General features: G+C 40.5%; 2 protein-coding genes and 5 non-coding genes across 7 annotated transcripts; 2 read left to right on the top strand and 5 right to left on the bottom strand.

The window, feature by feature from the left end:
• Positions 1 to 8,497: 8,497 nt before the first annotated feature.
• On the bottom strand, positions 8,498 to 8,605 carry TRNAL-CAA (transfer RNA leucine (anticodon CAA)). Its single transcript has 2 exons — positions 8,568 to 8,605; positions 8,498 to 8,543 (listed from the first exon to the last, which is right to left on the bottom strand). It is a non-coding gene; the product is annotated as a tRNA-Leu (tRNA).
• Positions 8,606 to 12,678: 4,073 nt separating this feature from the next.
• Positions 12,679 to 13,205, bottom strand: LOC140527604 (histone H4). The gene has a single exon (XM_072644657.1). It carries the CDS (start codon positions 13,132 to 13,134, stop codon positions 12,823 to 12,825), a length of 312 nt encoding a protein of 103 aa, XP_072500758.1. The 5' UTR covers positions 13,135 to 13,205; the 3' UTR covers positions 12,679 to 12,822.
• A 7,781-nt stretch (positions 13,206 to 20,986) lies between these two features.
• On the bottom strand, positions 20,987 to 21,406 carry LOC140523942 (histone H4). The gene has a single exon (XM_072638504.1). It carries the CDS (start codon positions 21,355 to 21,357, stop codon positions 21,046 to 21,048), a length of 312 nt encoding a protein of 103 aa, XP_072494605.1. The 5' UTR covers positions 21,358 to 21,406; the 3' UTR covers positions 20,987 to 21,045.
• A 752-nt stretch (positions 21,407 to 22,158) lies between these two features.
• Positions 22,159 to 22,230, top strand: TRNAM-CAU (transfer RNA methionine (anticodon CAU)). Its single transcript has one exon. It is a non-coding gene; the product is annotated as a tRNA-Met (tRNA).
• A 1,643-nt stretch (positions 22,231 to 23,873) lies between these two features.
• On the top strand, positions 23,874 to 23,955 carry TRNAS-UGA (transfer RNA serine (anticodon UGA)). Its single transcript has one exon. It is a non-coding gene; the product is annotated as a tRNA-Ser (tRNA).
• Positions 23,956 to 24,745: 790 nt separating this feature from the next.
• On the bottom strand, positions 24,746 to 24,827 carry TRNAS-GCU (transfer RNA serine (anticodon GCU)). Its single transcript has one exon. It is a non-coding gene; the product is annotated as a tRNA-Ser (tRNA).
• A 195-nt stretch (positions 24,828 to 25,022) lies between these two features.
• On the bottom strand, positions 25,023 to 25,094 carry TRNAQ-UUG (transfer RNA glutamine (anticodon UUG)). Its single transcript has one exon. It is a non-coding gene; the product is annotated as a tRNA-Gln (tRNA).
• Positions 25,095 to 25,446: the final 352 nt, after the last annotated feature.

The raw sequence follows: 25,446 nt of genomic DNA, 5'->3' as shown, positions 1-25,446 counted from the left end.
ATTCTCTAAATTTTTGCATCTCATATTTCTTTTGATCTACTTCAATCCTGCTTTGCTCACTGAGAGTATAACACTTTTCTGATGATGGAATGCCATGCTGAGTGGTCCTGTGCTAATGTCTCACACAATCAATTCCAAAATTCTTAAGTGAGACCTTGAGAGTGTTATTGTATTGCTTTTCTTGAACACCATGTGATTGCTTGCCCCATGTGAGTTCTCCATAAAATAGCCTCTTTGGCAAGCATTTGTTTGGCATGAGAACAGCATGACCAGCCTATCAGAGTTGTGCTATCTGCAGCAGAGTTGGAATGCTTGGCAGTTAAGTTTAAGAAAAGACCTCAGTGTTTAGTATCTCATCCTTTCAGGTGATCTTCAGAATCTTCCTAGATCAATTCAAATAGAAACAATTCCTTTTCCTTAAATGGTGCTGGTGTATTGCCCGGTTTTCACAGGCATACAACAGTGAAGTCGGCACAATGACTCTGTAGACCTTCAGTTTGGTAGTCAGTCCCCTTCTCTCTCACACTTTCCTTCAGAGCCTCCCAAACACTGAGCTAGCTCTGGCAATTCGTGCATCAGTCTCATTTTCAATATATACATCCCTGAAAAGTACACTACCAAGGTAAGTGAACTTATCCTCAACATTTAAAACTTTTCCATTTGCTATTACCAATGGGTCCACATATGGATAGTGTAGTGCTGGCTGATGGAAAATCTGTGTTTTCTTGGTGTTAATTAATTGTTAGATCAAAATTAGCACAAGCCATAGAGAATCAATCCATACTTTGCTACATTTCAGCTTCAGAGGTTACAGTGAGTGCACAATTATCTGTGAACAGAAAATCATGCACCAGAACTCTTTCCACTTTGGTCTTATCTTGTAGCCTGTCCAAGTTGAAGAATTTATTGTTGTTGCGGGTAGCTGACCTTGGTCTCATTTCTATTCATCCTCATTAAAGGCATTTGACATCATGACTGAAAACATCATGCTAAAAAGCATGGGAGCAAACACACAGCCTTGTTTCACTCCATTGATGACTGGGAAAGCACAAGAGCACCATCCAGAACCCAGGCAAGCATGATGTCAGGAAACTGAGGTACAATGCTGATGAACTTCTCCAGGCAACCAAATTTTGACATAATTCTCCATAAGCCCTCATGACTGACGGTATCAAAGGCCTTAGTCAGATCTGAGTTAAACAGAATTTAATACCCCTTCTCTCCTCTAAGATTAAGGGAGCTTAGAAGGGTAGATTACATCTGTTCTTCATAATTTAGGGGGCAATACTCATATGACTGTTCTTGCTATACCTTTGAAGTAAATATTCCTTTCTAAAAGCTACTCTTAACTGCTTAGTGGTTAAATGCAATGAGGGTATGGGGGACCACTGCAATTCAGAGAACACCACCAGTGGAGGCTCAAGTTAATAGTAGAGACTAGGTACCATAAGTCCCTTTATGGGTATTGGAGAGCCTGGGGAGGGACAAACTGTAACATACTTGACCACCAGGCAGTGAGGCCTATGGGAATAATTGTTACTTTGAACATTGGTAGGATGAAAATAGACTATACTTTTGTTCAGGTTGGGAATACATTATTCAATGGAATCTATTTCTCTCTCTCTCTCTGTGTATGTGTGTGTGTGTGTGTGTGTGTGTGTGTGTGCATGTGTGTGTGTGTGTGTGTTAAGAAAATATATTTATGAAAAGAAATCCAAGAACCAGAGGGGGAAAGAATGGTGAACAGAACTGGAGTAAAAGCTGGGAAAGGGAGAAACATGAGTGTATTTTGCTATTGAGGTATGCTATAGATTATTTTGGTCAGAAAGAGGGAATAGTTGAATAGTTTGGGAAACAGATTATTAGCCTAGAAAAGAGGCAAGGTATAGTAGTGATGGGGAATTTGAATTATTCAGTTGGTGGTCTTTTCCACAAGTAAATTGGCTTTTGTTAATGACAATTTCATTCTTTGAAAGGTGGAGCAATCAACAAATCAAGGCCTATTCTAACTGTGATTCTCACTAATAAGGAGAAACTAGTTGCTGGAGCAGAAAGTAAGGAAACTCTGTGAAGTGACCAATTTCTCCTGCAATTTGTGATAGAGGAGAGGAAATCTTTGCAGAGTTTGATATACACTCTAGATTTTGGAAGAACAGATTTGAAAGAATTAAAAAAAAAAGAGTAGGTACAATCCCATAGAATTCTCAAGAGAAGTTAACCTTGGAGGGATGGGAGATGATCAAGAATGACATTCTAAATAAACAAAAGGAAAAAAGGACAGTGGAAAGAAGTCTGGATTTGGAGTTAGAAGACCTGGGTTCTGATCCCAGGAAGTTCTGCCACTTACTCCCTCTGTGGACTTGGAAAAGTCTCTTACCTACTTTGGGCCAGAAATTCCTCACCTGTAAAATGAGATAGTCAGACTAGATGACTTCTAAGGTTCCTTCTGGTTCTAAATCTATGATCCTTTATTTCATTGTGGAGGAAAGATGAAATTTATCTGAGGTGTTTGATGTGGAAAAGACAGGGAACCTGTCAACTACTTAGTACACACACAATAATGCAGAAAATGGAGGCAAGTCCAAGTAAAAGAAGATGACAAAAATTATCAGGAATATAAATGCTTAGAATAAGTAGAGACTGGAAAAGACAACTAAGGGCAACAAAAAGGGAGATTTTTTGTTGTTGTTTCATTTTATTTGGTTTTGCTTTGTCTGTTTTTTGCTAGATTAGGTGGAAAGGGAGTGGGGGGGGCCAGAAAAAGATGAGTTGTTGTTCTGTGTGGATTGGTAGACAATATAAACTGCCAGCAGAGAGAAGGTAAATCTGATCAGCCCTAATTATGAGACCATTTTCTCTGCCAAGGAGAAGGACTTTGGCTGTAAAGATGACAGAACCAAATTGACTAAGGGGGAATCAATACCCAAGATGAATCAATCAATCAACAAACTGATTAAATACCTATTGTATATCAGGCATGATTTTAGATATTCTAAGAGACACAAATGAAAATGAAGGAATTCTTGTTCTCCAGTAGCTGCTACTCTTTCCTTGAGGACAGAGGAGACTAGACAAGCAAGGACCTAAGGAGGAAGTTGGAGCAGCTAGGTGGTGCAGTGGATAGAGTGCAGGGCCTGGAGGCAGAAGACCTGGGTGCAAATGCTGAATCAGACACTAGCTGTGTGACTCTGGACAAGTCCCTTAATCCTGTTTGCTTCAGTTTCCTCACCTGTAAAATGAGCTGGGAAAGGAAATGGTCAATCATTCCAGCATCTCAAACCAATCCAGTGTCTTTTCCAAGAAAACCCCAAAATGGAATCGCAAAGAATGGGACTTGACTGAACAGGACAAAGAAGAAAGTAGAGAGAACCTAGGTGTCCTGGAAGAATTCAGGTCACCTAGCTCAGATGGACCATCTCCTCAGATGTTGAAAGAACTGGAAGAGATGGTTGTTAAGCTACAGTCAGCAATATTTGAAAGATCATGGAAAATGGAAGTGATACCATGAAATTAGAATGGCAAGCATTCTAACTTTTTAAATGTGTATGTGTGTGTATGTGTGTAGAACAAGGTTTGAAAACTATAGGCCTGTGAGCTCACTTTAATTACTATGAAACAGTGCATCATTAAGGAGATGATTAGTTTCCAGGAAATTCACCACTTCTGGAAAAGGAAGTGGTAATTACAAAGAGCCAGCATTGCTTCATAAAGAACAAGTCAAACCAGACTAACTTCATTTCAATTTTCAAGTGGGTTCATGTTGGAGAGGGACAGATGTGTGCTGGTAATTGTTTAATAGATGGCTACACAACACATTTTTCAGTTGAATCTTCATTATTGGCCCTTTATACATCAGTTTCTCAAATCTAAGCAATAATCAAAATAGTGAATCAAGTCCTGATTTGTAGTATTTGCAGATTTCTGAGGTGTAAACGCTCGCAATGAAAATTGAACAATCTGGTCTCTAACAAGTTGGATCTGGCTCCAGTGTACTCCTAAGGAGGAAGTATATTTCTTCTGTCTGATTTCAGAAGATCAATTCAGGAGCAATGGGTAGAAGCAGTACAAAGACAAATTTGTACTTGATTTGAGAGAAAACTCCATAGAAAGCTACCTCCTATTGAAATGGGCTCCCTGTACAGGTGATGGGGTTTCCTTTCTTTGAAGTCTTAAATCAGAGATTAAATGACCACTTGGTAAATATGTTAAAGTTCTATACTTCCCTTCTGGTTCTGTTCCTGGCCTTCTGGACTTCAAAGTCACACCAATATTGCTGGCTCATCCTGGAATTTCTCTCAGCACCTGAGGCTTCCTCACCTTGGATTGCCCTTCCAGCCAGGAGACTTCCTCACTATAGAATATCCCACCATAAGGCCTTCTCCCATTCTCCCACTAGAGATTTCCTTGTGGAGCCTCAATTTTGTGGACAGTCTCAGGTCAGCTTCCTTCATTCTCCTCCAGGCCTTTCTCCTGACCTTTTAGATTTCCAAATAATGCTCCTACACTACATGCCTTCACATGCCCTTCTCTTTTTAGTGTGCTGTCTTCCCCATTAGAATATAAGCTACTTGAGGGCAGAGACTTACTTTTTTCTTGTATTTATGTCCCCAGCACTTAGCACAGTGCCTGGAACAAAGTAGGAGCTTTAAAAGATGTTTGCTTTCTTCCCTCCTTCCCTGCATATTCCTTCTGAGCGGATGACATGGCCACCTAAGTCATTTCCAACTGGCAAATGCTGTGATTCATATTTAAATGTCCTCATGCTGATATATTTGTAATGTACCATGTAAAAGATGCTACTCATGTAGGTTATGTATAGCTTTATAGGTTGTCTAAATATAGCACAAAGGAGGCATCTCTCCCTCCTTCTTTCCCTCCCTCCTCTCTCTGTCAATAGAGATAGATAGATATAGATATAGATAGATAGATATAAATATATAGATTACCATTTTTGTTTAAAGACTGCCATTACTGGCTTGTGGGAAGTAAGAAGAGAAGTTACAAGGTTGGTTGTTGTGTTCTCCTCTAAGACAGAGAAGTGTAGTGGACTAGAAGTATATATACACATAAACTTCTAATACAGACATACATACATACATGCTTACATGTATGTTATACATATTAATATTTGCAGATTTCTGAGGTATAAATGCCTGTAGTGAAAATTTAACAGTACAGTCACTTCAGCCAGTTGGAGCTGGCTATAGTAGAAGTGAGAAGTGTATGGGGAGGTTTGGGGGTATGTGCATACACACATATCCTTATGCATACTGATAATATTTAATATAATTTTTGGACTTTAATAAGGACAAGAGCTTGAATTAATCAATCAGAAGAAGAGCTTGGACCTAACAGTCTCTTTGTTCTCTGAAGTAAACTCAGAGAATACCTCTTCCTATGTCAACAAGGCCAGATGGGACTGACTTAGCATTCCTTATGAGACCCTTCACCTAAGATACTACCTTGAATAATGAGACTTTTTTCATACCTTAATATTTTGTGGATGTATACTACGTTATGACATATTAATGACAGAGAAAACACAGATGTTCTGAGTTGTAATTTCATCTGACGCCTTGTCAACTCTCTTATCTTATTGTATTTACAACCTATCCAATTAAGAAATTCCTTTCTCATGGTATAGTTAATCACTCATGGAGACCATAAATATGAAGGACACAGACAACCTTGAATTGTCTTAAAGCAGATTTAAGCCTGGTCATTTTTGTGTTAGTTAGTCAGAAGTTTTTCTGGCTCCATGAGTGTGTAACCACTAGCTTTAAGGGAATAAACAATATGCATTCAGCCTTTTTGCCTTTTTTAATCAAACTTTCAGGTTGACAATACATATATGAATACATACATATATATACATACATATATGTATATACATACATACATTCACACATACACACATGCACAACAAAAATTCCTGGAAGTGTTAAAGAAAGAGATAAGAGTGGTAGAGGACAAATTGGGAAAAGAAATGAGAATGGTACAAGAAAATTATGAAAAGAGAATTAACAGCTTGGGAGACAGTGGTTAGATCCAACATAGGCTTTCAAAGAGGGACAGGATAAAAAGAGAGAGAGAAAAAGAACAGAAGAAAATAGGATGGAGGGAAATACACAGTAATTATAACTGTGAATGTAAATAAAATGAGCTCACCCATAAAACAAAAGTGGATAGCAGAATGAATTAGAAACCAGAATACAACAATCATACATATTTTCGAAGAAATAGACTTAAAACAGAAAGAAACACACAGAATTAAAATAAAGGGCTGGAGCATAATCTAAAATGCTTCAGTTGAACTAAGAAAAGTCATGAGAAACAATCATGATTTCAGACAAAGCAAAAGTAGACCTAATTAAAAGGGATAATTAGAGAAACTACATTTTGCTAAATGCTTCACAGACAATGAAGAAATATTAAGAAAAAAATTTGCTGCAAGTTTCTCTGGAAAAGGCCTCATTTATTAATTATATACTGAGTACAGAACTGATTCAAATTTACACAAAAGAGCCATTCCCCAAATGATAAAATGGTCAAAGAACATAAACAGGCAGTTTTCAGAAGAAGAAATCAAAACGTTCTATAGTCACTTGAAAAAGTACTCTAAACCATTACTGAGTAGAGGAAGGCAAACTAAAATAACTCTGAGTTACCACCTCACATCTGTCAGAAATGACAAATGCTGTAGGAGATGAGGGAAAAATAGGTACACTAATGAATGGTTGGTGGAGTGCTGAACTGGTTCAACCATTCTTGAAAACAATTTGGAACCAGGCTCAAAGGGCTATGAAACTCATTGACCCAGCAATACTACTACTAGATCTGTATCCCAAAGAGAGCAAAGGAAAAAGAAAAGGACAAAGAACTGGAAATCAAGTAGGGAATGGCTGAACAAGTTGTAGCATATGATTGTGATGGAGTATTATTGTGTTGTGGGAAATGATGAAGAGAGTCATTTTAGAAAAACATGGCAAGACCTGTATGAACTGAGGCAAAGTAAAGTAAGAACTGGCAGATCATTGTATACAGTAACAGCAATGTTGTAGTGATGATTGATCAACTGTGAAAGACTTGACTACTCTGATCAATACAATGACCTAAGACGATTCCAAAGGACTCATGATGAAAAAATGCTATCCACCTCCACAGAGAGAGAACTGATGAAGTCTCAGAGCAAACTTTTCCCACTCTATTCTTCTTGCTTTTTTTTTTTTTGAGAGATGGTTAATTTGTAAATATGTTTTGGTGATTTCACATGTATAGTTGATATCTTACTGCTTGCCTTCTCGTCTCCCTCAGTAAGGTAGAAGGTAGGAGAGAGGGAGAGAATTTGGATCTCCACAGTTCAAAAGCAAAGAATGTTAAATAAATAAATAAATAGTAAATTGGAGGGAAAAATTTTAATGAGTGGAATACCTTAAGCTTATATGCATGTGCTTGGGTCCTTCCCACCAATTACACAAAAGACCATCATAAATAGAATAAACCTATTTAATCAAGCAAACAGAAATCTGAGAAGTTATATAGATTGAAATATATCAAGAAATATGCAAAAGTGAACAAACTCTTCAAATAGGACCTGGCTGAAGCCTTAGCTCAGTCAATGGAGAGAACCCAGTCTAACCAAGGGGATAAACAGTAGTCTGTATTACCATGGAGGCGAGTTGGAAATCAGGGACTTGTTGAAGAACCCCTATAGATCTTCTATAATTTGTGTCTCTCTTTCCATGGGTCACCAAAAGAGTCTGGAACTATGAGTGACCTCTCTTAAATGAGGAATGAAGAATATTCCTCCTCTCCAAAGCTCTTGTACCAACTCCATCTGATGGCAAATTATTTAACTTGAAAAAGCTACAAGGCAAGACTAAAGTGGAAGGAGAGCTGGTGTATGATTTTTTAATTTGTTTTGTTTGAAGATGATTCTGCACTCAATGTAGTTTCTGAAGCTGAGATGCAACAAAATATGGATCCATTATCTGCTACTTGTGCTAATTTTGGTCTAACAATTAACACCAAGAAAACAGGTGCTCCACCAGCTAGCACCACACCATGTATTCGCAGAAATATAGGCTACAGAAAATGGAGAAGTTTTGAATACTGTGAAAAAGGTTATTCTTTGGCAGTATACTTTCCAGGGATTACTCATTGGTAATGAAGTTGAGACACACTTTATCAGAGTTAGCTTAATATTTGGGAGGCTCTGAAGGAAAATGTGATAGAAAAATGTGTTAAGCTGACTACCAAACTTGAGGTGTAAAGAATAGTTGTTCTGATTTCATTGTTGTATGCTTGTAAATCTTGAACGGTACGCCAGCACCACGCCAGGTGACCGAAACACATCCACTTCAATTGTGCTGGCAGCTAAGGCCCTTTCTCAAGCTTCATTGTCAAACATTCAAACTTTTTGCTACAGAGAGCACTACTCTGAAGGGCTGGTCACGTAGTTCCGACCACGTAATTCATTTAGCAAAATACGCAGTCGTGTCAGAAGTGGGATTTGAACCCACGCCTCCATACGGAGACCAGAACACTCCGTTAAGGAAGGAGCTAACCTTGAGTCTGGCGCCTTAGACCACTCGGCCATTCTGACACTCAGTAACCTAGTCTGACTGAAAACAACTAAACCCTTTTGCAGAGTGTAATTCCAATAAGCTGACCACGCAGTTCGAATGGCAAATTTATGTTTGCCTAAAAGACTATTTGTGGAGAACTCACACAGGGCAAGTATTCATGAGGTGGTCAGAAAAAGCGATACAAGGACACTCTCAACGTTTCTCTTAAAAACTTTGGAATTGATGGTATGACATGGGAGACACTGGCACAGGACCCCCTCCTGCTCCCCACGTGGCATTCCCTTATCAAAGGAAGTGTTGTGTTCATTTGGATTATATGCATCCATTTTAGAAATTAAAATATTCTACTATTTTTGTGACAATAATTTTGACTTTCCAGGCCCTCTAAAAGGGTCTTGGAGATGCTCCAGGGTCTCCAGATACTATTTTGAGAACCACTACTTTAAAACAACTTTATTGTTTAGGTATTTAAATTAAGACCACTTATTATAGCAATTGAAGCAACAGACTGAGTTTGCGGAATTTATAAATGAGGAAACCTGATCAGTTTCTCTGATATGTTTCAGTTCTTCTTTTGGGGAGAAAATAAATGTCTCTCCAAATAAGGGATTTGGGAAGGGAAAAAGAAGTCCTCATAAGATATTACATGTTCAAATGAGATTTATTAAGAGATATTCTTTACAACTGGTTAGAGACAGGAATGGGAAAGCTCTAAGCCTCAGGAACTCTCCATTAGGTCACTGGCCTGGTAGTTACCCAAAATGGACTTAGTAGCAGTTGTAGCTGCTGATGGAGATGAGGGATCCTTATTTTTCCTTCTCTGATGCTCATTTGTGATAGTTCCAGGATGACAACGAGTGGTCTTCAAGGTATTATCTGCTCCTCCTCTTCCAGGACTATACTTTGGGACTTTTGATATTAATTGTATTATATTATACTGATAATTTGAGGGGGAATGAAAGCAGAAGACTGAAATGTTTCCTGAAGATCTTATCTAAGATAGCAGATGATATGGGTCCATTTGGCACAGATGCAAACCTAACTATGAAGCTATTGTTGAGAAAAAGAAGGGAAACTCTTCTCAGACAGTTTTAGGAAAGATAACAAGAAGTAAGGTCCAATTAAGATTTGCAAGATACCGGCCTGTTGATATCCGCAGAACTCCCAGGGAATTCATGTATACTGAAAGGATAATGACCTTGGACTCTTCTCCCAGGGCCTTTCGAGCTGCTTGTGATTTCCTGAATCCCACCTTTGGCATTCTACATGTGAAACAGAATTGTAGCATACAAAGATCCTAGTAAGGGCATAAAGGCTTTATTTATTCATATAGCCATGTGCAGATGTATGCATAACCTTCTCTATTCTGTTCTTTTACATTCTGCGGAGTGAAGTGGGATAGCACAAAATTCTGACAGAATCCTAAGAAAAAAAATTCATATCCTTAGACACATAAGAAATCAGATAGTAGGAAAAGCAGAGCAGTGATTGAAATGTTGTTGGCCCTGCCCCAAGACTTTTATTTTCCGCCCTTTTATGAAGGATGAAGAAACAGGTTCAGAAGGGCTGTGACTTGCCTATGGTTACACAGCTTTGGTAAGTTGCAATGGTTTTTGAATCCAAGTTTCTGAGAATCATGTTTCAGCTCTCTATTTACTAAACCACACACCTCTAGATTTGGGAATCATTAGTTCAGAGCAACAGTGCTAAACAGTGAGAACTGGTGCAATTACTAAGGAACATAGAGAGAAAAGGCCTAAGGAGGGAACCTTGGGGAATAATACCTCCTGAAGGGGTCAGGAAAAGGACCAGCAAAAGAGATTGAGGAAGAGTAATTAGTTAAGAGAACCAGGAAAGAGTCCTGGAAGCTAAGGTAAAAGACAGTATTAAGAAGGAGGAGTGTGGTTGATAGTGTAGAATACTTCATATAGGTAAGAAGGATGAGGCCTAAAGAAAGGCCATTATACTGAGAGATTTTTAGGGTCTAGGTGACACAGAAGGTTAGTGCTGGACTTGGAGTCAGGGAGACCTGAGTTCCAAATTTGCCCTCAGACACTTATTAGCTGTGGGACTCTGGAGGAGCTCCAAAATCTCTGTCTGCCTCAATTTATTCAACTGTAAGATAGGGATAATAATAGCACCTATCTTGCAGGATTGTTGTCTGCAGACTGAATGAGATAAAATTTGTAAAAGGACTAGTACAGTGCTTGGCATATAGTACATGCTTAATAAATGCTATTTTCTTTCTTTTCTTCTTCCTTCCTTCCTTCCTTCCTTCCTTCCTTCCTTCCTTCCTTCCTTCCTTCCTTCCTTCCTTCCTTCCTCCATCCCTCCTTCCCTCCCTTCTTTCCTTCCTTCCTTTGCTCACCAGAAGCCAGAGGCTTGCCCTTTACAATTCCTAATACATCCTCCCTAGCACTGGTAGGATTCTAAAACCTCCCACACGAGGATGAAGAGAAGGCCAGGGTGTTCACTGACTGAACATTTCCCTTCCACACTTTCCTTGCACCTCTGCCCTTCCTGCCTGTGGCCTGCTCCACCTGCCAACTTTTTCAGGTTGGCCCAACCATGCTTTTCTTCACTTCCCACTTTCAGGCTTTCAAGAAGAGCGTGGGCAATCTCCTCTGTGAAATAGAGGGTTAATTTCTTGTAAAATTCTATTTTCCCTTCGTATATATGGAAATACTGTTTTTTCGTGTTGAATTTCAGGATAAAAAATTGCAGATTTGAGAAAAGTAAAAAATAACAATGCAAACTCCAATAGAGCTGATATTTTCTCTGCTTTTGCATTTGTAGTCACTCAGCACATGGTAACCACCTAACAATTGGTTTCTTCCATTAATTCATTTTATTTATATGAATAATACTGTGCTTGGCACCGAGGAAATAAATGTAGAACATAGTCCCTCATTCATCCTTCCAATCTTATTATCTTACGTGAAAGACTGGCTTTTAAAGGCTCTTCACAACCTGGTCCCTTCCTATCCTTCCAGGATTGTAACACATTGATACCCTCCAGGAGCTCTATGGTCCAACCATACTAGCCTCCATGCTATTCTACAAGACTGCCTCTCCTTGCCTTTCTTTGCAGTGGCTGTCCGTGATACCTAGAATGCTCAAACACCCTGAAATTCTCTGGTTTCCTAAAACTCAAGCCCAGCACATCCTCTTCCAAGAAGTCTTTTCTAGTGTCTCCCAGCCTCCTCCCAACGCCCAAGCTGCTAGAGCTCTTCCCACCAAAGTTACTTCCTATCTATCTTATATTTATCGTGTTTTCACTAACACAGCTAAGAATTGTCTCTATTAAGAATGTAAACTCCTTAAGCGCGGGGCTTGATTTTGCTTTTCCCGAGTGCTGAGGACAGTACTTAACAGCCTAGAAAGTGACTCATTAATGTTTGTAAATTAATTGAAAAATCTGCTTTCCACCGCTTTGCAGCTTGGGTGTCAATTTTTGGCATCTAAATCTTCAAATCTCGAAGTCTTCCATAATGCTCCAGACCGCACAAATTGATACAGATTGGACGGTATATCAATTTCTACAGAGGGAGAAACTAAGGCATGTACCTAAGGTTCACCAGCGTATAGTAGTTGGGACTTTCCTGTTCTCATCAATATCCATTATCTCCAGTAAAAAGGATCTACAGTCCGTTCTTTCTAGGATAAAGGACTGTGTTGATTTTTACCCAAAAGGTCACCTTATAATTTTGTAGGTGCTTCCCTGTAATTCGTAAGAGCTAAGGCTTTAGGATGCTGTAAAAATCTTCAAGCGGGCAGGATCAGAAACCTCTTTTCTGATTGGACAAGAGATTCCTCTATTGACCCAGAGCACACTCCGATTGGCTTTCTTTTTTCCCATTATGGCGACATCTCTGAGCACTCGGCCCAGACTGCCCTCCCCAAGTGAAAACACACAACGGGACTCCATTTTGTGAGCCTGTGAACAAGAAATGGGAAATCCAGCCTACTTTGAGGGTGTAAACAATAGTGAAAAGGGACGGGCAGCGTAGTTAATATATGAAAAAACCCGACCCCTCCCGTACGTTTTGTACCTCTCTTCAAACACTCCTTTTAAAAAGAAAGCACGAACTTAAATGAGGAATTATACTACAATAAAGAGACAAAGAACAAAAGACAGGTTGGTGGGCAGATCACAGCTCCGTCTTTAGATAAAGGAGGGGGCCCTGAAAAGGGCCTTTGGTTTTACTTGGCGGGATGGCGAATTGCTGCTGACTTAGCCGCCGAAGCCGTAGAGGGTTCGGCCCTGGCGCTTGAGCGCGTAGACCACGTCCATGGCAGTGACCGTCTTCCTCTTGGCGTGCTCGGTGTAGGTGACGGCGTCCCGGATCACGTTCTCCAGGAACACCTTCAGCACGCCACGGGTCTCCTCGTAGATGAGCCCCGAGATACGCTTGACGCCGCCGCGCCGAGCCAGGCGACGGATAGCAGGCTTGGTGATGCCCTGGATATTATCGCGGAGCACCTTCCTGTGCCGCTTGGCACCCCCTTTGCCCAGCCCCTTGCCTCCCTTGCCACGACCAGACATGACTGCACCTGATCACGACCAAACACTGTGGCTCTCGGCGAGCTGCGCTCCCTTATGTAGGCACTGAGCCGACCTGTTTGAGGACTGAAAGAGCGCGGGCGGGGCCAGGGCTTTGGAGTTGTTTCCCGCCTATTATATTCAAGACTACGTCATTTAAAAATACTTAGAGAATAGATTCATTTCTAATTTAAAAAAAACAAAGAAACCTATTCTGATTTTTTGATTTCTGTTCAGAAAAGAGGGGTTTAGATCTTTTCAGATAAAATTCGCTGGAAGATTCTGTAAATAAAATAAGATACAAGTAAGAACTACGGTTTCCATACCTTGTCTGAGGAGTTCAGGGCAAAATCGAGAGGCACTAACTGGCTTATTTAACTTAAATTTAATTTAATTTAAACTTTGCACACTAAATCATAGAGTTAGATGTAGAAGGGATCCTACAGAGCATTTATTCTAGGTGTTGGTAACCTTTCTTGTGTCGGCAGTCCCTCTTCTGTGGGAGGCTGGCGAAGCCTATGGATCCCTTCTCAGAAGGTTTTTTTCATTTAAATTTTTAAAACATTTTTATGTAAAGTTTGAAGTTCCAAATTTTAGCCCCCCCCCCCCACGATAAGCAGATAGAGGTTACACATGTGCAATTATCTAAAACATTTTCATATTAGTCGTTTTGTACAGGAAGACTCAACCAAAAGAAAAGAATGAAAGAAAGTATTCAAACAGCACTTCTTTCTCCGAAGGCAGATAAAGTATTTCATTATTTGTCCTTTAAGATTGTCTTAATTCATTGTATTGTTGAAAATAGCTAAGTCATTCACAATTCTTCATTAAATAATATTGCTGTAACCTTGTAAAATGTTCTGGTTCAGTACATGTGAACCAAGACGTTTATAAACGCTTAAAATAAAATACATAGGATTCCAAAGGAAACTAATTATATTGAAATAGTTATCTTTTCAGTCATTCTTTGCTTTGCCCACCCTCTCCTGTTCCAGTTAGACTCTCCCTCGCCTTATTTTACAGATGGGGAAAATATGGCCCAGGAATGACTCAAGTAAATGTCATAAACTAGGTTTGAACCTGAATTTTGCCTTCCCTTTTACCAACCTGCTTCCTCAACACTAATCCCATAGCCTGTAAGGTTTATTTAACCGTGTACTGTCAACCTCAACCTACTCACACAAAACCTTCCTAATGTGGTGAGGGTGGAAATGAAAGAAAAAAAAAAATTCCACTACCTGTTAGCCTTTATTGAATTGTGAACTTTTAGCGTTGAAAAGAAGAAAAAAAGCAAACTAATCTAACCCTCTCATTTTAAGGCTGAAGGAATTAAGGCCCTTGAATTTGCTCCAGGTCATACAGTTGGTGAGTGACATCACGAATTGGAACCCAGGTCTTTCAGATCCTCAGCAGTTCTCAGAACAATCATTAAATTACCTCCTTGTCATAAAATTCCTCCATAAAATCATCCTCTATCAACAGTGCCTAAATAAGAAAGGTTTGAACTTGCTCAGGGTTTGGTGGTAAGTATGAAAAGAATACTTTTGACTGAGAACCAACATAAATATGGAGAGATTCTATAATTTATGGAATTCATAATATTTTTAGGATGCTTTTTAAAAGTTTGAAAAGCATTTTTACAAACATAATCTCATGTTATCTTCATAGTAGCCATGGGAGGGAGGTGCTATCATTCTCCCCTTTTTCCAGATGAGATAACTGAGGCAGACAGATTAAAGGATGCTCACAAGTATCTCAGGTCAGATTTAATTCAAATTTCCCTGACTCTTAATCTACAATTCTGTCCACTGCACCACCTAGCTTGGAGAAAGTTTAACTAAAGGAAGATAAGACTTGGAGGAGTGAGAGAGGAGATACAAGGTATGACAGCAAGCTAGTTTCATTTCCTATTTTATAGTTATTATATTGCCCTATTGGAGGAGTGTCAATATGAATAGTTAGTGCCTTTTTGGGGGCAGCACTTTAAGGTTTGCGGAATGATTTAAATGTTCTTTTGATCAAACCTGTGATTAAAGCATTATTACCCCCTTTTTACAGATGAGAAAACAGAAACTCAGAAAGGTTGTTCATCAATGGTCACACAGCTAATAATATCAGAATTGAGAATCAAGTCAGATTTTCCAAATTGCTCCAAGTGATTCCATTATATTACCCTCTATGAACAAAGCCAAGGAAGCACAACACGTCTCTTTAGAAATACAACTTGTAAATTGCCTGGAGCATCTATTAGTTGGCAGGAAGTAATATAAGATGCCCCAAATGGTGTAATATCATAGACCTAGATGAGACCTGAAAGGACATTTATTCCAAATAAATATGTAAATAAATATATAAATGTTATAGATGAAGAACTGAGATCCCACAAGCAGTAAGCATCAGAGTCAAGATTTGAACTTGGGTCTATCTGAAGATTGCCGAAGGCTTGAAAACTGTTACTGCCTTATTAAGAAAAGACTATTGTCAGTGGACAATAGTAAGATGTTGATTATTTTTGAGAAAAAGTGTGACATGACTGATCCATGTGTAAGAAATATTCTGTCAGTGGTATGAAGATGATTTGTAGAGGGTGGGCAAAGCAAAGAATGACTGAAAAGATTTGTTTGTAGGTTCAATGCAGCAGAAGAGAAACCACATCTGGAGTTCAGGGACCTAAGTTAGTGTGGTGCCCCTCCTGTTATTTTGCCACCTTGGGCAGGGCTAAGATGCCAACTGGCAGACCCGGCACTTTGGGTCACCCTTTCCCCCAAGCTTCCTGTCAATTATCCCTTCTCTTTCCCTGACCAACCCTATCCTGACCTGACCTCTCCAAGAAGAAACACAGAGTTCCTGTTCCATTCCATTCTTCAGATCACCTTCCTAAATTCTGCTTGGTCCTTCCCATTCTCCCTTTTCTTGAGTGGACATAGATGAGCAGGGAGTTACCACATAGAACCCTCCTGGTTAGATGGCAGACCACTAAGCTTTACTATTTCACCTGCCATTCTACTGTCTAATTCCCCATGCATTGCCTTGCAATTTGCCAATGTACCTTAAGACCCCCAGTCCTCCCACTGAACCCTCCTATATTTGCTGAATATGAGCTCTTAGAGAGCAGTGGGCTAGCACAATATTCTGTTTGTATTGCCAGCACTTAGTGTAGTGCTCTGTGCATAGTGAACACTTAACATGTTTTCCATTTATCCAAAGCAATTAGATCATCTACACTGATCTTTTTACTTTGTAGAGACAGGGATGGCTTCTACAAATGGCTTGTTCAAAGGGTGACCCTTTAAATAATTCAGCTGGAGTGCCAATGAAGGTCTGTCCTGAGGACCTGAACTAGGCTTATAGGATTATCAGTTTAGACCTAGAGGTTATATGGTTCAACCACTTCATTTTTACAGATGAAGAACCTGTGGGCCAGAAAATGGTAGCCCAACCAAGGGCACACAGTGGCAGTGGTGGGATTTGGACATGGCTCCTCCTCCACCGAATCCACCTTGCTTTTCACTGTGGTTGAAACAAGTCAACAGAAGGGAAACTAACAGTGAATTTGCTCCAAATGAAAGTGAATGTAGAAAGGCATTTAATATGGTCTACTTAAATGAGGTCAAATTTGAGGACTGGGCTTTGTATGTTGGGGACAGAATTTGGGAGATATTGGATGAAAGCAATGATCATTGATTTAAAGGTCCTGTATGTGTACACGTCTTTCTCACTGGCTGGCAAGGCTTCTGAGAAAGAGAAGGATTAAAATCATAGGGGGAAGTAGTCTACCACAGAAATAGACAAGTAACTTTGTTTAGAGGTTCTCAGGGGCAGGAAAAATGATTTTATTAGACTGCCTACTATCCCCATCATTTAGCAGCAACTGTGTTCTAAATCAAATGGTGGGTGTGGGTATGGGTGATGATAAATTATCAGCCATGTCAGAGAAAAAAAAGAGAGTCCATGGACAGAATTTAAGCATCTAGAGGCAAATTTAAAGCTGCCTGCAGTCACAAACAACAGGGTCATGGATACTGAGACTAACACTGTTAGTTCAGTTATCCTCAAAGCTTCACTACAACTCACCCCATGTATCCAAACTGTTGTCAAGTCTTGTGATTTCTCCCTTTACAATCTCTCCTTACAGAACATGCCCTCATCATTTGTCTTGTGGCTTATTGCATCAGTCTGCCTAATCTCTTCTTCTGCTCCATAATCTTCTTAAAAATGAATCTCTGACCATGTTACCTTCCTCATTTGTAAACTGCAGTGACTTCCTTCTACCTCTAGGATCACATAGAAAATTCTCTGGTTTATAAAGTACCAGAAGTACTTTAAAAGAAGCCACTTTTTATGTTTATGGTCTTCTTACAATTTATCACCTTCCATGCTCTTGATACAATGACACTGGCCTAGCTTCTTTGCTGTTTTTCCTACAGGACACTCCATTCTCTGACTCATTTTTTCATTGGTTGTACCCCATGCCTGGGATATCCTCCCCTCTCATTTCTACCTCCCGAACATCATGGATTTCTTAAACACTCAGCTCAGATCCTGTCTCCTGCAAAAGGCCTTTCCCATCCTCCCAGAACAGGAGTTCCTCAAGGATGGAAATTATATTTTTGCCCCTTTTTTTGCATCACAGGTATGTAGCATAGTACCTAGCATATAGTAAGAACTTAATGAGTGCTTGTTGACTGAATGGCTTAGTGTTTACTTAAATGAATTCCCTTTAGTTCCAAAGTCCTAGGCCAGCTGGTGACTCCAGTCCCATGAACATTCAGTTCATTGATGACAACACAGTGGCTTCTACGTCCACTTATCTGTAGAAAGACTCCTAGCTACTGGTGACTTTTCCTTGTTTCAGAGGGATTCTAGGACAGTGTCTGGTGGGGTATTATCTTATCTCCATCCCCAGATCTATTTCTTAGGATCTTTGAGCATTATAATTGGTTGAAGAGAAAAAGAAGAAAAAATATAAAGGGAGAGAGTGTGGCTTGCTCCATGACTGACCTTGACACATTATTATTCATTGCAAAGAGATAGGAAACTTTTAGACACTTCTTATCTGTGTAGTCCCAGAACTGAGGGTACTGAATAGCAACCAAGAAAGGAACACAGATGGCCTCAAGTTTGTTCACTGTTTGAAACTCTTGCCTCGTTCAAGCAAGCCTCCAAACGTTAAAGAATATTGTCCACACGGGCACATTTAACAGGTTAACCTTCATTCATGGCTTTTGTTTAACTTCACATATTAGGGCATCTTGAATCAGTAAGGTGGATCATAAGGTGAGTACAGAAAGATGAAAAATAGGAATAGGAAGCAGGACTGGAGTGGGAGAGAAAGGAGACTTGGTATGGCTCAGGAGTAGCAACAGAATCCTGACAATCCTGACAGAGCATCAGTCTGCCTTGAGAGGTCACTATAAGACAGATGGCAGTAAACACTGTTTTGCCTTTTTTTTTTTTTTTAAAGTACTGAACTGTAAATTCAGAGGGGAAACTATGCCTCTCCTCCTACTGTACTGAGAGGTTAAATTAAGCAGGGATGAAATGAGCTATAAGTTCCATCCCATTTATGTAATGGAGTCTTCAGGTTCCAAAAAACTTAAGTCTAACCCACCAACTATTCCTAGGTCCTTTATACTGAGACTCTGACCATGCCAGTCCTGTGTTTTAGAAGTTTCAATGACTCCCGATAGCCTCTAGGATTGAAATACAACATGAGTTGTTTGGAATTTTTTGATGGGAAGGCATTCAGAGTTAAGTGACTAGCCCAGAGTTACACAACTAGTAATATCAAATTTGAATTCAGGTCCTCCTGACTCCAGGGTCTGAGCTTTTACCAACTTTACCACCTAGTGGACCCTGTTGTTTGGAATTTAAAGTCCTTCAAAGTTTAGAATAGTTCCAGATTTTTTTTTAAAGGTTAATTAGAAATTACTCCTCACTTCAAGCTCTCTACATTTCAGTGAGTTTAAATGAGATAATATTATAAAATAAAATAAAATTTGTAAAAAGCATTTAGCCCAGTGCCTGGCATATAGCAGGCACCATCTAAATGCTTATTCCCTTTCTGTTTCCCCAAACTGAATCATTTGCTCTTCTCCATGTATCCTTTGGGCACCCAAGTCCTCTCTTATCTTTTACACCAGGCTGTTTTTCCATTACAGCTGTCATGGGTTTTATACATCTGAAAAGACCTCCCTCCTCAATTTCACCTATTTAGGCTAATTTTCTTTAGACTCCTAAATGTTTCCTAACATCTTTCTAGTTATTAGTACCTTGTCTTTTTTCTTATCGCCAAATCACTTTGCATTTGTTTTACATCTATCCTGTATTTACTTGGGTGGTGGTGAATGTCTTGCAACGGATACTGTGGAACAGTGGACAGTCTACTACTGGCTTTGGGATTAGAGGACCCTCATTCAAAACTGATCTCCCATTGGGAAAGTCAATTGGTTTTTTTGGCCTTCACTTTCCTCATCTCTAATATGAGAATTTTGGAATAGATGACCACTGAAGATTCCTTGTAGTTCTAAATCGATATTTTTTTCAGTAAATTAGAAAATGGCCCAATGTAAGCCTTTCAGACTGGAACAAAGCAAGCACTTAAATGCTCATTGATTTCAATTGTTAAATCTACACAGTTCACCAAACCAAGAGTTTGAACTTTAACCATACATAGAAATCTCTATAAAAGAGAGAATCCTGAATACAGGAACCATTTGGGGAGTAGTTTTCTATTCAATAGGATTTTATTTACTGTGTGCAGGGGCAGTTAGGTGGTTCAGTGGATAGAGCACCAGTGCAGGAGTCAGGAGGACCTGAGTTTAAATCTCACGACACTCACTAGCTGTGTGACCTTGGGTAAGTCACTTAACCCCAATTGCCTCATCCTGTGTCATCTCCAGTCATCCTGATGAATATCTGGTCACTGGATTCAGATGGCTCTGGAGGAGAAGTGAGGCTGGTGACCTGCACAGCCCTCCCTCCCTCAAAACAAAGTCAAGTTCAAGTCATGTTATTATTTCTCTGAAGGCATGGTCTTCTTCGGCAACGAAAGACGGACATATTATTTACTGTGTGCATATAGCAGTATCTTTCTGTGCATTGTGTACATATTGGGAGGTCCGAAAGAAAATGGCTGTTACTGAGTCTAAATTCTAATCCAGGCAGGAAGGAGAGGAATCTATGAAATCTGTAATCCAGGGAGCATCTTTAAAAAAAATCTTCCTAATCTTATTTTATTGGGGGAAGAGGAATTCTTCCAGGGATAACCACATTCCTGAAGACCACATCCTACTAATCTGAGTCACCTCTTAATATTATTCACAACCACAAAAATTTTTAACTAACTAGCCAAGTTACTACTGAGATACATACTGCCTTTCAATATAAAGAAAATCCTTAACTACACCTTTAGTGTTGGGGAAAACTCAAGTTAATGCAGGAAGTCTTTTAACTTGTAAAAGTTAAGTCCCACCTCTTCTTGGCTGTTGCCTGCATTGGTCTGATGTTAGAAAGCCTACAGGATAGGAATTGAGTTTATATAAAGATTTAGGAGTCTCTCACCCCGTCTGGATTTCGGTCGAGATGGATTGCCTCATCAATTTTCCCCCCAGGGACTTAAGCGCGTCCCCGTCCTTTTGTTTCCAGTCTACCCGACCGCAGGAATACACTAAGTAACAGGAAGAGTTCTTAAATTTGTATGGAAGTTCCCTAAGCATTTGTAAAGACAAGGGATGGAAAAGCAGGCTTCGGAGAGCGAAAGTTAAAAAGTCGTTAACTCCTTCAAGCTAAATTTGGGGAAAATCTTAATCCTTGCAAACAAAGGCTGGTTATTGCCCTTTTAAATGACCAGTTGGAGGGGGCCCTGAAAAGGGCCTTTGGTTTTACTTGGCTGGCTGGCAAATTGCTGCTGACTTAACCGCCGAAGCCGTAGAGGGTTCGGCCCTGGCGCTTGAGCGCGTAGACCACGTCCATGGCAGTGACCGTCTTCCTCTTGGCGTGCTCGGTGTAGGTTACGGCGTCCCGGATCACGTTCTCCAGGAACACCTTCAGCACGCCGCGGGTCTCCTCGTAGATGAGCCCCGAGATACGCTTGACGCCGCCGCGCCGAGCCAGACGACGGATGGCAGGCTTGGTGATGCCCTGGATGTTATCGCGGAGCACCTTCCTGTGCCGCTTGGCACCCCCTTTGCCCAGCCCCTTGCCTCCCTTGCCACGACCAGACATGACTGCAGCTGACCACGACCGAACACTGTGACTCTCGGCGAGCTGCGCTCCCTTATGTAGGCACTGAGCCGACCTGTTTGAGGACTGAAAGAGCGCGGGCGGGAACTAGAATCTTTGCGTTCTTTATCTGGGTATCTTCCGGCTCTGACACGGCGCATGTGCAAACCCTGCTCCAAAAAGCTTAAGAAGCTCCTTAAAAATGTCTCTCTCTCTCTTTTTTTTTTTTTTTGGCAAGGCATTTACAGAGCTTGTTTTCAGGAAAAGTTCCGTGCTCTTCCTTGTGCAGCTAAGGGCAAGAACCGCAGAGCCCGATGGGTTTTCCTTAAGGTGGCAGCTTGGAAAATTGGCACTAAAAAGGAAACTAGAACGCTGCCACTCTGCATCGCCCTGCGTTCCACGTGTGCACGGGGAGGAAAGGAGCGTTACCAGGCGCTGCATATTTTAATTATTAAAATCATCTTTCCATTAACGAGAAAATGTGGGAACCCTCACTGGTAGAGTTCTCCTAGGCACGCACTCACGCAACGCTTGATTTCGCCTTTAACATTTGTACAGAAATAGTAAAATTGTTGGACTCAGAGGTTCGGTCACAATTTAGAACAAGCACAGTTAGGGTTCTGTGGTTGTGTTCTCTCAAATGTGGTAGGATGGTTCGAGATTGGGGGACAGAGCCGGAAGGTTTCTCTGGGTTTGAGAAGAGGATTCTCTAAAAAAAGACTGGGTAAAGAGGGGAATGACGCGATATATGTGGAGATGAGATAGACAATTGAAGGAGCAGAAAAAGAAAACGCCAACCCCGTCAGCAGAGTGGCGCAGCGGAAGCGTGCTGGGCCCATAACCCAGAGGTCGATGGATCGAAACCATCCTCTGCTAAGCTTGGTTTATCTCTCATTTTTAAAGTCGAGCTATTATTCAATTTTATATTTTTTAAACAATTTAAATATTATTTAGCTTCATAGTGCAAAGAAGAAAGAGAAAAGGTGAAGCCTAACACATTAACCAAGGTAAAAAGGGTGGACTCTGACGTATCACTTCCTCCTGAAATGTATCATCAAAACCCCAACTTACCTCTAGGTAGAGAGGTGATGGATTCAGACTGCAGAATAAGGTTTTCGATTGTGCCTTTGATGGGCTTTTTGGCCAGTGCCCGAGTCTGTTTCGTTTGACTGTACATTTTTGCTACAGGTTTTGCTTTTCTTGCTTTTTCACTGGGGGTTGAGGTTGAGGAATGGGAAGGGAAGTGAATGAGAGAATCCGAACCTTGAAGTAAAATAAAACTGAATTTTAAAAAGAAATATATCATCAACCTTTATCCCTTAAATGTTGCACTTGTAAACTTCAGTTGTCATCACTGTTAACTGATGTGTCCACTAAGGATGATCATAATTCTTATTTTGTCGTTGAGGTGAATAAGTGAGAAAAGATGAGGTTAAGAAAAGGTGAAAGTTTAAAGTTCCAGAAAAAGTGGTGTGACCCTGGAGAAAGCAAGAAATGTTCTTAGGCTAGACAGTGGTAATAGGCCACAGATCGGTCTCCTAGCTCAGGCTGGGAGGAACTGTGTGTAACCTAATTCTATTTGGGAACCGAATTCTATTTCTGTATTTTTGTAGAAATCAGCAAGTCTCTCAAGATAACGCTGAGGTGGGGAGAGGGAGAGAGAATACCTCAAACAGCAGGCCCTATATTCCTGCATACATACCTTCATGCATTCATCAGTTTGTTTACTGATAAATTCGTATCATATACATAATACAGACACACATACCCACACTTGTGTTAGGGACCAAAGAAAATGCAAAAAGAAAATAAGACTCATCCCCAACCTCATGAAACTTTCAGTCTAGTGGGCATTGAACCCTGGGTGTTTAGAATCATCCACTCTTCCATTCTGAGCCTCAGAAAGGATCCAAGACCTGAGGGACAAATAAACACTTTTTTGGGGGGTGGGAGGAGGGTTCAGTGGAAAGATTCGTAAAGGTACAACTAGTTTTCTTCCAAAGTACTTTGTAAAGCCAGGTCTGTGTGACTGAAGAAAATCATTCCCTTTCACTGAACTGTTTTTTTTAAAAGAGCCTTTAAGAAACCAGTTGTTAGATTATAGTTTGTCATCATCCTACTATACATGACTCAAAAACCACGTCTTCTTTTTCAAAAAGGGCACTAGCTGTTCACACACATATGTGTACACACACACACACACACACACACACACACACACACACACATTCCCTCAGAAAAAGCCCTTTAGTTAGCCCTTAGTTAGTTGACAGAACTTAAACACAAACGCCTTAACCATTCACCTCCCTTGCTAATGCAGTTCTTATGAAAACTTTAGAATAATCTGATCAAGCATTCAGCTACTTATTCATTCGTGGTTTTGAATAAATATGTATTCGGTGCCTATTATATATCAAACACTACATTAATCGAAATTCAACTATGAAAAAAAATACTGGACTGTTAACCCGAAAGGAAATGAAGAAATGAAACATTCATGAGATAACTGAAGACACGGAGTAGTCGTGGCCGAGTGGTTAAGGCGATGGACTTGAAATCCATTGGGGTTTCCCCGCGCAGGTTCGAATCCTGCCGACTACGAGTCGTTATTTTGGGAATGACATTAATCAAAAAGTGAGCTTCGGTTCCACTTCTGTTATCTGTCTCCTACAGATGTGATGATTCTACTGACTGACAGTATGTAGTTCCCCTATTTCAGGCGTGGCCAGTTTATCTTTCGGCGTCCCTGGGAGTCAATTTATATACTTCTGAAACGAGATATCTCTTTCTACATTTTCTCCCAGTTACAAAGTTCCGTCAAGTAAGATGTTTTCTGTGAGACGTCAGGAAAGAAGGAAGGGGGGGACTGGAGCGATGGGTTTTGAACAAAGGAGGCGTGCATTTTTATAGATGAAGGTACACGTAGGGAGCCCCGAAACAGTACAAGAGTTTGGAGTCAGAAAACCCCACAGCAAATTTTGGGAACGTGAACTTTATTGGAGAAGGGGAATCAGTTAGTACTGGTTTCAGTACAGGGATTCAAGATCTGCTAACTACTATATTTTTGTGTCTCCTGCAGCTCCTAACACAGTGAATGCTTAATAAAGTTTGTAACTTGTTTCAGAGATTGGCCGAGGACAAAGAATTTGTACCCGAGAGGCGAATGAGAGTGCACGGGTGATCATCGTCATCATTGTACAAAAGGAATGGCATTTTGTTGTACAAAAACGAAGGCCGCATTGGTAAACTTTATTTGTAAGGTACAGATTCGGAATCCCTGGGAACTCACTTGGGTACGTTTGCCTGGGATTTACAGAAATGAGGAGAGGTTCCTGCTTCCCCCCGATAAAGGATTTTTATAAAAGCCACACCCTCAGTGAGCAAGAGAATGCGACGAGGATGGGATTCGAACCCACGCGTGCAGAGCACAATGGATTAGCAGTCCATCGCCTTAACCACTCGGCCACCTCGTCAATTTATTCAGCAGACAGCATTACTTCCTATAATAGTTAAGGATAGTTCCTTAAAGAAGCAAGAGGAATCGGGAGATTTCTCTACCTTGCTTTCCTTCATCGGGAGAATTCTACAAAGTAGCTCATATGAAAGACCTAAATCTGTAAACGTAAACTAGCTATAATAAAAAATGAAAATAAAAAACTAAGCTCCGCAGGTCCCACCGAGATTCGAACTCAGATCGCTGGATTCAAAGTCCAGAGTGCTAACCATTACACCATGGGGCCTCGCAACAAAGGAAGGATCCAGAAATTCATCCTTATTGGACGTAGCGAAATTTTTTTCCTTCCACTATCACGTTTGGTTTTTTTTTTCTGTTTGTGATCTTATGAACAGCCGCGTTTGAGCCTGGAGGAGAAGAGGAGCGGGCTGCGGACGCTCAGGATCAACACGTCCCGGGAAGAGGACGCAACATGCCCGAAAATGCACTCCGTTCGTCCTCCCGCAAAACGCCCCTGGAAAATTCTTTCCCTCGAACCACACCCGCCCACCGCGGCGCACCCAGCGAACACCATGGGGCTCGCCACAACCCAGAGGCTCGGATTCCCAGAATGCATAGCACCGGATGCGAGGGGGGAG

The sequence above is a fragment of the Notamacropus eugenii genome, chromosome 2 (genome assembly GCF_028372415.1).
Source record: "Notamacropus eugenii isolate mMacEug1 chromosome 2, mMacEug1.pri_v2, whole genome shotgun sequence".
NCBI classification, from domain to species: Eukaryota; Metazoa; Chordata; class Mammalia; order Diprotodontia; family Macropodidae; genus Notamacropus; species Notamacropus eugenii.
The sequence above is the reverse complement of the archived record's forward strand: the minus strand, read 5'-3'. Positions and strand labels throughout refer to the sequence as shown.

Coding starts and splice junctions, on each gene's coding strand:
- LOC140527604 (XM_072644657.1), bottom strand. CDS start 13,134: ATGTCTGGTCGTGGCAAGGGAGGCAAGGGGCTGGGCAAAGGGGGTGCC.
- LOC140523942 (XM_072638504.1), bottom strand. CDS start 21,357: ATGTCTGGTCGTGGCAAGGGAGGCAAGGGGCTGGGCAAAGGGGGTGCC.